Source organism: Callorhinchus milii, unplaced genomic scaffold (genome assembly GCF_018977255.1).
Source record: "Callorhinchus milii isolate IMCB2004 unplaced genomic scaffold, IMCB_Cmil_1.0 Scaffold14, whole genome shotgun sequence".
NCBI lineage: Eukaryota > Metazoa > Chordata > Chondrichthyes > Chimaeriformes > Callorhinchidae > Callorhinchus > Callorhinchus milii.
Window position 1 is genome coordinate 17,513,527 of NW_024704755.1, and position 15,964 is coordinate 17,529,490.

At 50.0% G+C, this 15,964-nt stretch overlaps 2 protein-coding genes across 2 annotated transcripts in view; both read right to left on the minus strand.

Moving 5' to 3' along the window:
* Positions 1-15,964, minus strand: part of LOC103191034 (hydrocephalus-inducing protein-like) — an 85,373-nt gene that overhangs the window by 64,016 nt on the left and 5,393 nt on the right. The window contains exons 4-5 of the mRNA XM_042340433.1: positions 9,359-9,558; positions 3,956-4,080 (exon numbers count right to left, since the gene is read on the minus strand). Of these exons, the coding sequence (XP_042196367.1) occupies positions 3,956-4,080; positions 9,359-9,558 (325 nt within the window). The remainder of the gene's footprint in view (positions 1-3,955; positions 4,081-9,358; positions 9,559-15,964) is intronic.
* Positions 15,584-15,964, minus strand: part of pnp6 (purine nucleoside phosphorylase 6) — a 14,836-nt gene continuing 14,455 nt past the window's right edge. Inside the window, exon 5 of the mRNA XM_042340434.1 lies at positions 15,584-15,963. The gene's annotated coding sequence lies outside the window, so the exon portion shown is untranslated. The remainder of the gene's footprint in view (position 15,964) is intronic.

The window sequence follows — 15,964 nt, forward strand, 5'->3', positions numbered from 1 at the left end:
GGAGCACAATGTTGAGCAGGGGGAAGGTGGGAGTGGCCATAGGCTCAGTCAAACAGGAAGGTCTACAGGCGCCACCTCACGATGGGGAAGGAGGGGGTGGAGGAATACAGGAAGTGTTCGGGATGCAGTGGCTGAAAGTGCGGCCAGCAATGGTGGAATGGAGGGCACCAGGAATGAGCAGGTGGCCGGAGGCAGTTGAGAGGAGGCAGCGGGTAATAGGTTGGGGAGTGAGCAGGTCAGAGAGGTGACAGGGCATGACGGGATTTGGAGACGAGTGAGAGGATCTTTAAATCAAATCATTCGGTGATAGTGAGCCAGTGGAGCCTGGCGAGGACTGGGGTGATGGGCCGACGGAGTTTAGTGTGGGCGGAGTTCTGAATTTTGTGGATAGTGGAGCTGGGGAAACGGAAGGAGGGCAGTGGAGTAATTTAGGCGGGAGATAACGAACACATAGACGTGGGTTTTGGCTGCATCTGGGGTAAGGTACTGTCTGAGGCTGGTAACACCGGGATCAGCCTGGTTGCTCTCCTCTGCACTGTCTCTATGGCCTGAGCGGCCCCTGATGTCCCAGTGACCAGAGCTGTCTGCAGTATTGAAGGTATTGACCAGACACTGTACAGCCTGAGGGTCACGTCTGGGGATCTGAACTCAACTGATTTAGAACACAGCCCAGTGTCCTGTTTGCCTGTTTATTGCTGCCTCACACTGTGTGACACAGTGAGTCACTAGTCAGCTAACACCGCGAGATCGCTCTCAGCTTCCCCCCTCGGCCAGTTCTATCCAATCCATGGAGGCCGGTGTTTCGTGGTCTGAGATCCTATATGTCTTGCATTGCATTTATCTGTATTAAACTCCATTTGCCAGTTACCAGCCCATGTACATACACATCAAGCCCTCTGTGTAGGACCTTTGCTGTCTCCTCTGGTTACACAGCTCCCCCCAACTGTAAATGTAACAAATGTAATGCAAGGGTTAAGATCATTATTCATCCAATTGCAAAATATTGGAATGGAATATGAACTCTCTCTCTGGAGGGATGCTGCCAGTTTACTGATTTCTGGAGAGAATTAGGAGCAGATTGGCTTGAGTGTGTTATGGTAACTACTGGAGTCCAACTAACTCAAACTGCATTGCTCCCCATAGAGAGTAGCGTCCAGCCATTTGAACTACAAAGAGACCCTGCTTAGCCTCCGCCCACCGTGAGAGAATTGGTTATACTGAGAACACTTTATAATTTGATAGGATATGTGTGAGAGCATTGCCACCATCTTGCTGCCCACAAGCAAGATAGTGGCAATACTCTCACACATATCTCGCTCAGACACACATTCCTAACCCCTGAGCTGGAGGTGTGGAGCTTGAGCAGCAGCTGCTTCCTTTCCTGCAAACCAATCAAGGTGGATTCCAGCTGCTGGATTTATAATAAATATGAAATGAACTGTCCACTGCATAAACAAATTGGGGAGGGCAGGGGGAGAAGATCAAAAGCACAATCGAAGAGGAGGGTCTTGAGATGGGTCTTGAAGGAGGCAAGGGAGGGGGGCGAGGTAGAGAGACTGTGGGATGGAGTTCCAGAGGGTTGGGCAGAGTGTTAGAAAGCCTGTGCCCAAGAGTGGGGCGAGCGAGGCGGGGGACATGAAGCAGGCTGGAGGCCGCTGAGCGGAGAGAGTGAGCAGGATGGTAGGGATTAGGAGTTGGCAGAGGTAGGTGGGGAGCAAGACCATGGAGGGCTTTGAAGGTGAGGACCAGGATCTTGAACTGTATCCTAACCAGTGGAGTCAGGCGAGGAGGGGGTTCTGGATGATCTGGAGCCTATAGAGGGAGGAGTTGGGGAGGCCAACAAGCAAGGAGTTTGCATAGTCAAGCCTCGATGTTATGAAGGCGTGTATGAGGGTGGCGGTGGCCTGCGGTGTGAGACAGTGGCGGAGCCGGGCGATGTTGCGGAGTTGGGGAAGGCAGAGCGGGTCATGGCGCAGATGTGGGGTAGAAAGGATAGTTGAGGCTCAAACAAGAACCCAAGGTTTGGGACTGGCTCAGTGAGGGGGAGTGAGCCCCATGGATGGTGATGCTGTCAGCGCCTGACGTCAAGAAGAAACTTCGCTCTCATCCAGGACTTGATGTCTGACAGACAATCTGTCAGGACAGCAGTGGGTCCTGGAGTCACGGATGGAGGCAGAGAGGCAGAGTTGGGTGTCATCCACATACATGTGGAAGTCGACCTCATGTCTGCGAATGACGTCACCAAGAGGGAGCATATAGATATTGAAGAGGAGGGGACCAAGGACAGAGCCCTGAGGAACGCCGCACAAACAATATACAATATGTTCATTAGGTGTCAGTTAAAGTACCCATGGCACTATCTGAAGGGAGTTTCTCTCTCTCTCTCCCCTTGTCCTGGCCAACAATTTCAAGTAAAATTGATCACTCGCTCCATGGTTATTTTTGGGACATTGCTGTGTGCAAATTGCCTGCTGTATTCACTACACTTTACAGAATATCATGTGAAGCACTTTGTGATGTCTCAACAACATGATGGGGTGCAACATCAAATACAAGGATAGAGCCTGCTAGCTCAATCAGAATGGCTAACAACATGGGAACAACAAGCGAAACAAAGTCTCGTCCAAGATAGAATAAATCTTTGGAACACCCTCCTTCCCCCCCTGACCTCCACCCCCCCCAATCCCGACCCCCAGCTCGGGTCAAAAACACTGACTGTGCAGCGCCTTGGGACGTCCTCCCGACGTGAAAGGCACTATATAAATGCCACTTTGTTGTTGTTGATCCACAGTAGAGGGGGGAGGAGACCAAGCTGGATAGAACTCTTAACACCTTCTCAAGGAGTTTTTCTGTACCAAGATGAAACGTCTGTGGTGTGTGTGTGTGTGTGTGTGTGTGTGTGTGTGTGTTGGGAAGGGGGTGGGGTGGACTGACTGAATGAATCCTTTCCTCTGAATATTAAAATTTCCATCATCTGGCCTTGGGATTGTGATGAAGATGGAGAGGATTTTCTGGGTTTAATGTTGTGAATGGCTGAACATTGCGAGTGGCCTGTCAGGGGGAGATTTAATAATAATAGGAACTGATGTTGGCTGATGGTGCAGATTAAGATGGTAATTCTTCATAAAGACCTGCTCTCTTTCCTCTTTCTGCTGGAAACTGAGAAGTCATCATATTTACTAACTCAATATTCAGATGATTTGCTCCACCTCACAGGCTCCCGTCTCAGCGAGGCTGCTCCACCCATCGCCAAGCCACACACTACACCACACATATTACGATAATAATCCGTACATTTGATACAGCACTCGCTCATGTTCTGGAGGACATGTCAAAGCACTTCACAGGATTTACTGTAAAGTGTAGTGACTGTGTATTTTGTTGGTGAACACAGCAGTCAACTTGCACAGCAATGCCCTAAAAACAGCCATGAAGTGAGCGACTAATTTTATCTGGGGATTGTCGGCCAGGACACTGGGAGAGAGAAACTCCCTTCTCTTTTTGAATAGTGCCGAGGGATCTTTAGTGTCAGATGGGACCTCAGTTTAATGTCTCATCTGGAGAACGGCACCTCCGACAATGCAACTCCACCTCTCCCAGTACTGCATTGGTCAGCCTAGACTGTAGGCGTTCAACGACCTGACGTGGGGTTTGAACCCACAGTTCGTATCACCGCCTACAGCAGTGGTGGCCAACCTGTGACCCCTGAACATTCACCCGAGGCTAGGTAAATCCGTGTTTGATCAGTTGTGTGTTTCCAGGTTTTTCTTAATTGAATATTCCTTGATTTATGGCCTACATCAAGAAATATTCAATCAAGAAAATTTAACAATGGTGGCTTTATTTGATCCGCTTTAAGTCAAGCAATCTGTGAGCTATTGAGCTGCACTTCTGCCGTTTGCTTTGGTGAGGCTCTGAGCTGTGTTGGGCGCTGGTGGGGTCAGTGTGGACGTACCTGTATTGAGGTGTATTATCAGGTCCTCCTTGTGGTCTCCAATCCGTTGTGGAATAAATTCAATCGTGACCTGCACGCTCTCCAGCACGTCCAGCTTTCCGCTGGACGGATCCACAAAGAATGGGCTGGAAATGACCACATCAAAGATCACGTCAGGCAGAGCTTGCTCCCACACATAAACCTCCGCATGTTAAACCTCTAACACAAGCTGACATTTCACTGTTATTTGTTTGGTCGACAGGAAGTGACCCGGGGAAACACAATGATTTTCCATTTGAAGAACTTAAGTAAAGCCTGGATTGTGAAGCACCAAGATCCACCAGGTCCCAATCACTGAATATCTGCCCATTCGGGGACTTCACCCACAGCAACAACAAATTATAATAATAATAATCCTTGTAGTTAATATAGCACCTTATCATAAGAACATAAGAACATAAGAATTAGGAGCAGGAGTCGGCCATTCGGCCCTTCGGCCCTTCGTGCCTGCTCCGTCATTCGATAAGATCATGGCTGATCTTCTCACCTAACTCTGATTACCTGCCCTCTCCCCATATCCCCTAATCCCTCTATTTTTCAAGAATCTATCGGTCTCAGCCTTGAAAATGCTCAAGGACTGACATCTACAGCCTTCTGGGGAGTGAATTCCATAAGTTCACTGCCCTCTGAGTGAAGAAATGTTTCCTCAACTCTATTCTAAAAGGCTGAGCCTTAATTTTCAGACTGTGACCCCCGGTTATAGATTCTCCCACCGGGGAAACAGTCCCTCAGTGACTACTTTATCAGCCCTTTAAGAATCTTATAAGTTTCAATAAGATCCCCCTAATTCTTCTGTACTCTATAGAGAATACAGCCCCAGTTTATTCAGCCTCTCCTCATAGGTCAGTCCCCTCATCCCAGGCACTAACCGAGTGAATCTACGCTGCACCCCCTCGAGGGCAAGTATGTCCTTTTTTAAATAAGGAAACCAACACTGCACACAATACTCTCGGTGCGGTCTCACCAAAGCCCTATACAGTTGCAGCAAGACTTCCCTACTCTTATATTCTAAACCTTTTGCAATGAACGCTAACTGCCGTTCGCCTTCTTAGTTGTTTGCTGCACTGCAAACTAACTTTTTGGGTCTGGTGTACAAGGACATCCAAATCCCTTTGAATACCAACACTATCTAACTTCTCCCCTTCCAGAAAATAATCTGTTCTTTTATTCTTGCTGCCGAGGTGAATAACTTCACACTTGCTAACATTGAATTCCATCTGCCACCTACTTGCCCACTCCCCGCGCCTATCTATATCCCGTTGCAATCTTTTTGCATCATCCTGAGAGCTCACTCTGCCGCCGAGTTTAGTATCATCCGCAAATTTAGACACATTACATTCAATGTCCTCGTCCAGATCATTGATGTAAATGGTAAATAGCTGAGGCCCAAACACTGATCCTTGTGGCACTCCACTAGTCACATCTCCTGCCAATTCGAGAATGATGCGTTTATCACTACTCTGTGCTTTCTACCCGATAGCCACTCTTCTATCCATGTTAATATTTTCCCATTAATCCCGTGGGCCTTGATCTTCAGTAACAGCCTCTTGTGTGGCACCTTGTCAAATGCCTTCCTAAAATCCAAATATACCACATCTACTGGTTCCCCCTTTTCCAACCTCCTGGATACATCCTCAAAAAATTCTAAAAGGTTAGTCAAGCATGACTTCCCTTTTGTAAAGCCGTGTTGACTCTTCCTAATCTTTTTATTAAGGACTCAAGAATTTTCCCTACAACTGACGTCAAACTAACTGATCTATAGTTTTCCCTATTTTCTCTCCCATCCTTCTTAAATAGTGGAGTTACGTTTGCAATCTTCCCATCAATGGGAACTTTTCCAGTATCCACAGACTTTTGGAAGATTATAGACATGCCATCCACTATCGCAGTAGCCACCTCCTTTAAAACTCTCGGATGCAGGCCATCCGGTCCAGGGGATTTATCGGTTTTAAGACCTGACAATTTACCTAGAACCATCTCTTTACTAACGTTAATCTCCCTAAGTTGCTCGCTAACATTGTCTTCTTGGTCCTCTACTTTTGATATGTTTCCAGTGTCTTCTACAGTGAAGACTGTAGAAAAATACTTGTTTAATGACTCTGCCATGTCGTCTCAAAGCACTTCAGAATGTACTGGAAAGTGTATATTTTGTGGCCGAAACACAGCAGCCAATTGCCCACAGCAGTGTCCCACAAACAGTCATGGATTGAGTGACCAAATTATTATTATTATTATTATTTTGGATCGATTATTACCCCCGGAAAGTAAGCCATCAATCAACTAACAACCAGGTTCCTACTTACCGCTAGGTAAACAAGCGTGTGGGGTAAGGAAAGTTGCCTAAGGTTTCGCCAGATACAAGAGGCCTGAAATTCTACCAAGTCTTAGCCCGCAACTTTGTCTTAGGTTTCAAGATCACACAGAATTGTGGAAAGTTCTTAAATTAAGTTTCAATTTGATCTGATATTAATGAATGAGATCACCCCCTAAAGTATTGTCCTAAGTGATGTTTTAATCAGCTGTCGGTTTTATTTGACATTACTTCCCACATGACGTGGTTGCTGTAGTTACTGGTGTTTAGTGTTGGTGTAGTTACTGGTGTCTAGTGTCAGCCCGGCTCAGTCAGTCACACTCTATCTCAGTGCTCGCAAGTGAGAGAATCTGGGTTTGATTCTGGGGCAGGATGAAAGGTTCGGCAAGTTTCCTTACTCCACACGCCTCTGTTTACCTGTAAGTAGGAACCTGGATGTTAGTCAATTGACAGATTGCTTTTCTGGGGGTAATAATTTCTTGCAAAATTCTTTTAAAAAAATAATAACAATTTGGTCACTCAATCCATGACTGTGGGACACTTCTGTACGCAATTGGCTGCCGCATTTCACCACAAAATACACAGTCACTGTATTTTACAATATATTCCATGACGGGCTTTAAGACATCTCTGAGACGTGATAAGGCGTGGGGGACTTTGCCTCACAGTCCAGGCTCCATTGCAATGTTTGGGGAGCACTATAGCACACTGGACACTATTCTGTGTGAAAGACACGATATAAATGCAAGTTGTTGTCGTATTGTCGGAGATGGCATCCATTGGATGAGACATTAAACTGCCTGTTTACGTGAACATTAAAGAGCTCCTAGCACTACAGTATTTGAAAAGAGAAGGGAGTTTCTCTCTCTCTCCGTGTCCTCACAGAAACACAAAATTATACAGCACAGAAGGAGGCCATTCGGCACATCGTGTCTGTGCCGCTCTTTGAAAAGCACTTCCAAATCAACCCCACTCCCCCGCTCTCTCCCCATAGCCCTGATCAACCCCACTCCCCCGCTCTCTCCCCATAGCCCTGATCAACCCCACTCCCCCGCTCTCTCCCCATAGCCCTGATCAACCCCACTCCCCCACTCTCTCCCCATAGCCCTGATCAACCCCACTCCCCCACTCTCTCCCCATAGCCCTGATCAACCCCACTCCCCACTCTCTCCCCATAGCCCTGATCAACCCCACTCCCCCACTCTCCCCATAGCCCTGATCAACACCACTCCCCCACTCTCCGCCCCATAGCCCTGATCAACCCCACTCCCCCACTCTCTCCCCATAGCCCTGATCAACCCCACTCCCCCACTCTCTCCCCATAGCCCTGATCAACCCCACTCCCCCACTCTCCCCATTGCCCTGATCAACCCCACTCCCCCACTCCCCCATAGCCCTGATCAACCCCACTCCCCCACTCTCCCCATAGCCCTGATCAACCCCACTCCCCCACTCTCTCCCCATAGCCCTGATCAACCCCACTCCCCCGCTCTCTCCCCATAGCCCTGATCAACCCCACTCCCCCGCGCTCTCCCCATAGCCCTGATCAACCCCACTCCCCCGCGCTCTCCCCATAGCCCTGATCAACCCCACTCCCCCGCTCTCTCCCCATAGCCCTGATCAACCCCACTCCCCCGCTCTCTCCCCAGAGCCCTGATCAACCCCACTCCCCCGCTCTCTCCCCATAGCCCTGATCAACCCCACTCCCCCACTCTCTCCCCATAGCCCTGATCAACCCCACTCCCCCGCTCTCTCCCCATAGCCCTGCAAACTTATCCTCCCTAAGTAATTATCTACTTCTCTCTTAAAAGTAGTTATCGAATCAGCTTCCGCCAGCCGTTCAGGCAATGCAATTCTCCAGATAATCCTCCAAAACAAAACAATAATAAATTGGTCACTTCAATCTACGACTGTTTGTGGGACATTGCTGTGCGCAATTGGCTGCCGCGTTCGCCCACAAATATACAGTCAATTCACTTTACAGCATAGTCTGTGAAGCGCTTTGAGAGGTCTGGAAGATGTTCAAGGATTATTATTATTATTATCACTCACTTTGTGACTGTTTGTGGGATATTCCTGTGTGCAAATCGGCTTTGTGTAATATTTTACCTACAAAGTACATAGTCACTGCCTTTACAGAATATCCTGTGAAGACATACAGTATTTACAGGAAATAAGGTGTAAGAGAAAAGGAGGGAAATGAGATTTAAACACAGTCTTTTACAGATGTTTGGATCAGATCAGGGTTTCTGGTGAAAGAGTTAAAACAAACAAACCAAACCCCCGCCTCCCTCTCACACCTCACTGCTCAACACCGGCTTCTCTGGGGAGAAACCTCCTCGGTCATTCCCAGTGGCCATCCCATCACAGGACACCCCGCGCCCCCCTCACTGACCCCCCCCACTGACCCCCCTCACTGACCCCCCCTCACTGAGCCCTCCCTCACTGACCTCCCTCGCTGACCCCCCTCACTGCCCCCTCCCTCACTGACCCCCCACTGACCTCCCTCGCTGACCCCTCCCTCACTGACCCCCCTCACTGCCCCCTCCCTCACTGACCCCCCACTGACCTCCCTCGCTGACCCCTCCCTCACTGACCCCCCCCTCACTGCCCCCTCCCTCACTGACCCCCCCCACTGACCCCTCCCTCACTGACCTCCCTCGCTGACCCCTCCCTCACTGACCCCCCCTCACTGACCCCCCCACTGACCTCCCTCACTGACCTCCCTCGCTGACCCCTCCCTCACTGACCCCCCTCACTGACCCCCCTCACTCACTTCCCTCACTGCGCCCCCCTCACTGACCCCCCTCACTGACCTCCCACTTATTGACACCCCTCACTGACCCCCAAACCCCCTCACTGACACCTGAATGACCCTCCCCTCACTGATCCCCCTCACTGACCACCCCCGCCTTCACTGATCCCCCTCACTGACCCCCTCCACTGAACCCCCTCACTGACACCTCACTGACCTCGCTCCTCACTGACGCCCCCCTCTGACCCCCGTCACTGAACCCCCCCCACTCACTGACCTCCCCCTCCTTCCTCCTCACCTGTGTGTCTGCAGGATGAAGGTTGCTGTCCTCTTGCCTATGTTGCGGACAAGGAGAACCCTGTGGGAGGTGTACTTGACGGGGCAAGAGGAGAAGTGCAGGTGGTCAGGGAAATCCAGGATGGCTCTGGCTCCAATGGCTCTCACAGGCACCAGGAACTTCTCCCGCTCTGTGATACACAACAAGTCCTGCGCATAGTCCTGACAGCACAAAACCATTGTTAACATTTACACAGTCAACCTCCTCATCGAAGCCTCTCCTGTCATTTCAGATGGTCCACAGAAAAAGGCAATTGGCAACAATAGCGCCTTATCGTCTGAGATCTTCAGAGATCTGTAGCTCAGTGGTTAGAGCGCTTGCCTCACAAGCAAGAGGACCCGGGTTCAATTCCCGGGTGAGTGCGAAGTGTTGGGCAAGTTTCCTTACTCCACACGCCTCTGTTTGCCCAGCAGTAAGTAGGAACCCGGTTATTAGTTGAAAGGTGGATCGCTTTTCCAGGGGTAATAATTCCTCAAAAAAAATGATTTCTTGTGGGACGCTGCTGTGTGCAATTGGCTGCTGTGTTTCGCCCACAAATATACAGTCAATTTACTTTACAGTTTATTCTGTGAAGCGCTTTGAGACGTCTGGAAGACGTGTACCAAATGCAAGGATGAATATTATTATTATAGATCACAAGGTCAGTTTGGATTTGTCCATTCTGACAGATAACCAAGGGGTTGGTTTGACTGAGGCTGGTTGTCAAATGTGAAAACCCATCACCACGTTTACGAGTATCCAGACCAGAGTGAGAATTCCACCCGTATATATATATATGCCACCTACATACCAAGCCTGTGATGCCACCAGCAGTGAGTGCCCTGGAGTCCTGCAGACCCTGCTGGCTCAGGAACAACAACAAGATTACATGTGTATAGCGCCTTTCACGTTGGGAGGACGTCCCAAGGTGCTGGACAGTGACAGCATTTCAGACCCGAGCTGCGGTCAGGGGGGGAGAAGGGAGGGGAGGGGAAGGGAATGGCCAATGGTATAAGGGCCAATGGTATGGTCGAAGAGGAGGGTTTTGAGGCGGGACTTGAAGGAGATTAAGGAGGGGGTGAGGCGGAGTGATTGGATGGAGTTCCGGAGGTTGGGAGCAGAGTGGCTGAAGGCTCTCCCGTCAATCGTGGGGCGGGTGGGTCGGGTGACGTGGAGCACTTTCTCTCTGCCTTTATCTCTCTGTATCTAGCTCCCTTTCTCTCTCCATCCCCCAGTCCTCTCTATCTTTCTTGTTCTCTTTTATCTCTCTTTACATCTCCCTCTCATTCTTTCTGTAACTCTCTCAACAACAACAAGATTCATGTGTATAGCGCCTTTCACGTGGAGGACGTTCCAAGGCGGCTGCGACAGTGAGTCATTTGACCCGAGCAGGGGGGAGATGGCAGGGAGGGAGGGAAGGGAGGGAGGGGAAGGGGGCCAATGGTAGGGTGAGTCGAAGAGGAGGGTTTTGAGGCGGGAGGAAGGGATTAAGGAGGGGGTGAGGGCAGTGATTGGATGGAGTTCCGGAGGTTGGGAGCAGAGTGGCTGGGCCGTTGGGGCGGGTGGGTCGGGTGACGTGGAGCAGCCGAGCCGGCTGAACGGAGGGACGGGCGGTGGTAGGGGGTAGAGGTCGCAGAAGTAGGGTGGGGCGAGGCACGGAAGGTTGTAGGTGGGAAGGATCTTGAAATCATCCTCTGGGGATGGGAGCCATGGAGGCGAGCGAGTGAGGGGATGAGGTGGGAGTGATGGGTCGCGGTGTTGGTGCGGGAAGAACGGCTGCAGAGTTCTGATGATATTGGAGGGAGGAGGGGAAGGCCGACGAGAGGAGTTTGCCTAGTCCAGCCTTGAGGTGATAAGGCTGAACCAGAGGTTTCAGCGCTGAGGGGTGAGGTAATGGTGGAGTCGGCGATGTTCGGAGGTGAGGAAGGCAGGGCGGTGATGCCTTGGATGTGGGGAGAAAGACAGTAGGGTGAAAGGACACCCAGGTTCCTGGCTTTGAGAGGTGGACCGAGTGCGGAGTGATGCTGCAGGCCTGAGGTGCGAGGCGTGCGGAGCAATCAGGAGGGCCTCGTCTTGTTCACGTTACTGAGAAATTGTCCTCTCCAGGACTGATGTCGACAGCAGTCTGTCAGGACACAGTGGGGCTGGAGTTGAGAGTAGAGGCAGAAAGAGTTGGGTGTCATCCCTACATTGGGAGTTACCCCATTCTGCGGATGATGTCACCAAGGGGGAGCATTAGATAAGAGGAGGGGACCAGGACAGAGCCCTGGGGACCCAGACGTGACAGTGCGGGGACTGGAGGAGAAACCATTAGAGGCAACAATATGGAGACGGTGAGAAAGGTTCTCGTTCTCACTATCTATCTTGTTCTGACACAGGTATACAATTGGATTGAGAAATAAACCCAGAACAATATGTTGGATGTACTAGACAGCAGAAAAAGACTTTAGCGGTGTAAAGAGCAATTTCAGGACAGACACCAGGAAGTGTTTGTTTACCCAGACGGGGATTAACAACTGAAACAGGGTTACCAGGAGGCTCATAACAGCTCACCTTCCCTCTCCCACTCTTCTGTGACCATTACCACATCACCTGGGTCCCAGACACAGCTTTTCTCTCTCTGGTCGGCCTATTCTGTTGCAATCCCTCCCCTTTGTTTTGTATCATTAACACCTCTTTAACCCATCATCCCCATCATCACCAGCCCTTAAAAGCCTCTCCCTCCCAGTTCTGACGAAGGGTTGTGGACCCGAAACATTGACTCACTTGCCTCTCTCCATAGATGCTGCCTGACCTGCTGAGTGTTCCCAGTCGCTCCTGTTTTTGTTTCAGATTTCCAGCATCTGCAGTATTTTGTTACCAGGAAGGGTGGTTCAGCCCAGGACACTGGGATGCATTTAAAAAGCAGCTCAATGCTGTCATGGGGGGAATGGTACGGTGTGTATAGGGTGTGTGTAGGGTGTGTGTAGGGTGTGTGTAGGGTGTGTGTAGGGTGGGTATTCTGAATGAGATCAGATGGGCCAAAGGGTCTTCTTCATCCAAACTTCCATTTTGTCTTTGTTATCTCTCTCTTGCTCTATTTTCTCTCTCTTTCTCCCTCTCTCTTTTCCCATTTTCTTTTTCTCTGTCTTTCTCTCTCTCCGCCCAGTGTAGACAGTAGCTGATGTTTGCCCAGGACACAGAGTGAGAGTTGCACAGGCCATGATAACTGCAGCGCTAACTCTCTTGCCCACACATGTGGAAAATGATCACCTACTTAAATTGTTGTCGTTGCTGTTAGGGACTCCAGAGTGTGTGTTGGGGTAATTGTTACCCAGCTAAACCCGCAGAGCTTGCCATTGATATTGCTGTCTGACAAGCTTTCCCGCTGCTTGTCCAGCTAGGACCACCCTACCTACCCGTTAGAGCTTTGGCTGCGGGGTTAACAGGAGCTGAGTGGGAGGATTCCAGATTGCTAGCTGTCAGCGGTCTGGCTTCATGTAAAATGAATGGCCGGTTGTCAATTGCCCAGGAAGCACTTTAATAAGTGTCGTTACAACAGGATTCCACTTGGGCAATTGCAGCGAGTCAGGCTCTGTACAGACCATGTGCTGAGACCCCAGAGCCTCAGACACACACTAGGGTCCCGGCCACACACTTTCGTTCACTTGGTTTCTCAGCTCTGTTTTACAGAATGTATCAGATACATTATTGATGGTATTATACTGTATGTTAATGCTCACAGGACAGACTGTTCTGGTGATCGTCACCGGCACTGACAGACCCCGGCACCAAGAGAGGATTGGGAATTCTTGGAGGGAAGCATTGCCGGGGTTTGGGTTACTTGCTGTCGGACAGTGTGACAGGGAACAGGCTCCACACTGAAGCCCTCGCTGTAGATTCCACTCTATTAATGTGCAGCTTTACAAACATCCAGAATTTAGCAAAATGTTGAATTGTAATGAAATAATAATAATCCTCACCTCTATGCCTTGTCACGAGGAGGATGTCTCAAAGCGGGTATTTTGCAAGAAAAGCAGGAGCCAGGGTCTAGTAGGCAATATTAACCCCCTCCCACACCCGACACCCATCCACCACCATTTTGCTGTCACTGACCAACTAACAAGAGAAATCACTCAGTGTAAACAAGTCATTAGAGCCCCTGCAAGTCAGCTTCGCTCTCACCTCGCCCTCCACCCCGACTTGAGCCCCTCCAGTCTTTCTGTCCTGCCACCTCACTGCTTATCAAACGACGTCCTCTCTCTCTGACCAGGGCTCCCTCTGCCTCCTTGGTTCTCCCGTGTTCAACACAGTCGACCACATCATTCTCTTCCACGGCCTTTTCTCCCTCAACCATCTCAGTGGGACCGCACTAACCTTGTTCGAGCCCTACTTAAACCAACCACCTCCACTTCATCTCCATGAACGGTTTCTCCTCCTGCCCAGTCACCTGCAGGGTACTCCAGGGCTCCATCCTTGGCCCCCTCCTTTTTTTTATTAAAACCTTCCACGGCCTCGCTCCTCCCTACCTCTGTGACCTGCTGACCAGATCTGTCCCCTCTAAACGGTCAGCGGGCTCCGGCCTGCTCCACGTCCCTCACCCGGGCCTTCAGCCTCTCTGCCCCACCCTTTGGAACTCCATCACACATTCCCTTCACCTTGCCCCCTCCCTTGCCTGATTCAAGGCATGTTTCGAAACCCTTCTCTCCCACCGCGACTTTGGCAATGTGAAGGGAACGTGGGATAAAATGTCATTTTGTATTGGTATTTACTTGCTCCCTTTCGTCAATGTCACCCGGAGACACAGAGTCAACGTCCACATGTAGAACTTCTATTGCGTGTGCGAGTGCGTGTGTTGTGTGGGGGTGGGGGGGCCGGTGGGGATGAAAGTTTGAGTATAACACAAACACAGCACAAGGTACAATCAGCAGCGAGTTTATTGAGCAGCGGAGGCCGTGGATAATATAGGACGTCCCATCACAACCGGCCATTGGGCAGAGGTTATGTTGAACCTTTACAAATTACTGGTTAGGATTCAGCTGGAATATTGTGTCCAACTCTGGGCACCACACTTTAGAAAGGATATCAAGGCCTTGGAGAGGGCGCAGAGGAGATTTACCAGAATGGTACCAGGGAATAGGGATGCTAGTGATGTGGAGAGACTGGAGAGGCTGGGATTGTTCTCCTTACAGCAGAGAAGGTCAAGGGGAGATTTAACAGTTATTCAAGATTATGAGGGTTTTATAGAGTAGATCAGGAGAAACTGTTTCCACTGGCAGGTGGGTCAGTAACCAGAGGACACAGATTTAAGATAACTGACAAAAGAACCAGAGGGGAGACGAGGAGATCTCTTTTTTTTACACAGAGAGTTGTTAGGGTCTGGAACGCACGGCCTGAAAGCGTTGGAGGAAACAGATTCAATAACGACTTTCAAAAGGGAATTGGATAGAGACTTGGAAAGGGAAAATTTGCAAAGATATGGGGCAAGAGCAGGGGAGTGGGGCTGATTGGGTCGCTCTTCCAAAGAGCCAGCACAGGCACGATGGGCCGAATGGCCTCCTTCTGTGCTGTAATATTCTATAAATCTCCACGCTCACAAACAATTTGTACCCCCCACTTTCGCCACGCTCCCCACTACCCTCCCCGAGCCTGAAAGCTATTGTGTGATTAAATACAGTCCGATCAAAGATCTCACCATCAGCTTCTCTGCCCTCCATCTCTGGAACTCCATCCCAAAGTCCCTTTGTCTCGCTTCCTCCCTCCCACCTTCAAGACACATCTCAAGACCTTCCTCTTCGATTGCGTTTTTGGCTCCCTCCTACCTCCCCTCCCTGCCCTCCACCCCTTCTGAGCCCAAACCCCAGGTCAGGTCCAAATCCCAGATTATCCAGCGTCTTGGGATTTCCTCCCATGAAAAACGTAAAATAAATGCAATTTGTTGTTGTTGTCTCTCCATTATTCAGCTGTTCCTCACAGCTCTGCCCTTGCACATGGCAGGGGTGCGGGGGGGAAGAGTGGGAGCTCTCACTGCTCCGAGATCTGAAATTCCACCTGGTCTTAGCTGGGAGATCACGTAGGTCTTCAAGTTTAAGACGTGGAAAAATTGTGTAAAATGTTTCACTGCAGTGAAGCAGCTCCGAGCCAAGGCTGGCTTTAACAATTCTACACAATTCTCTACTGTAATAATAATAAATAATAATCCTGGTGTTTGACACAGCACCATTTAGTTTTTCTCTGAGCTGCCAGTGACTCTGAACAGTCAAGTGACTGTGTGGTTTGGAGGGTGGATGCAGCCACCATTTTGCACACAGCGACGTCCTACAGACAGCTGTCTGTGACCAGACGAGTTCCAGGCTGTGACAAGAAGGGATTTGGGGCCTGTATCATCCTCTCTCTCCCTCCCACCTCTCGCTCTCTCTCTCTCCCCCTCTCTCACTAACCCATTCACTATTAATTCAATAAAAGCTTTTTACATAAATAAATAACGTTTGGTGGAGGCGGCTGTGACCTACTTTCTCTGCATCACAAAGAGCAAATGCCCGGAACATTTCAGACTATAACTTGGCTGTGGGGGTCTCGCTCTCTCTCTCTGTGGCTCTCGCTGTGGCT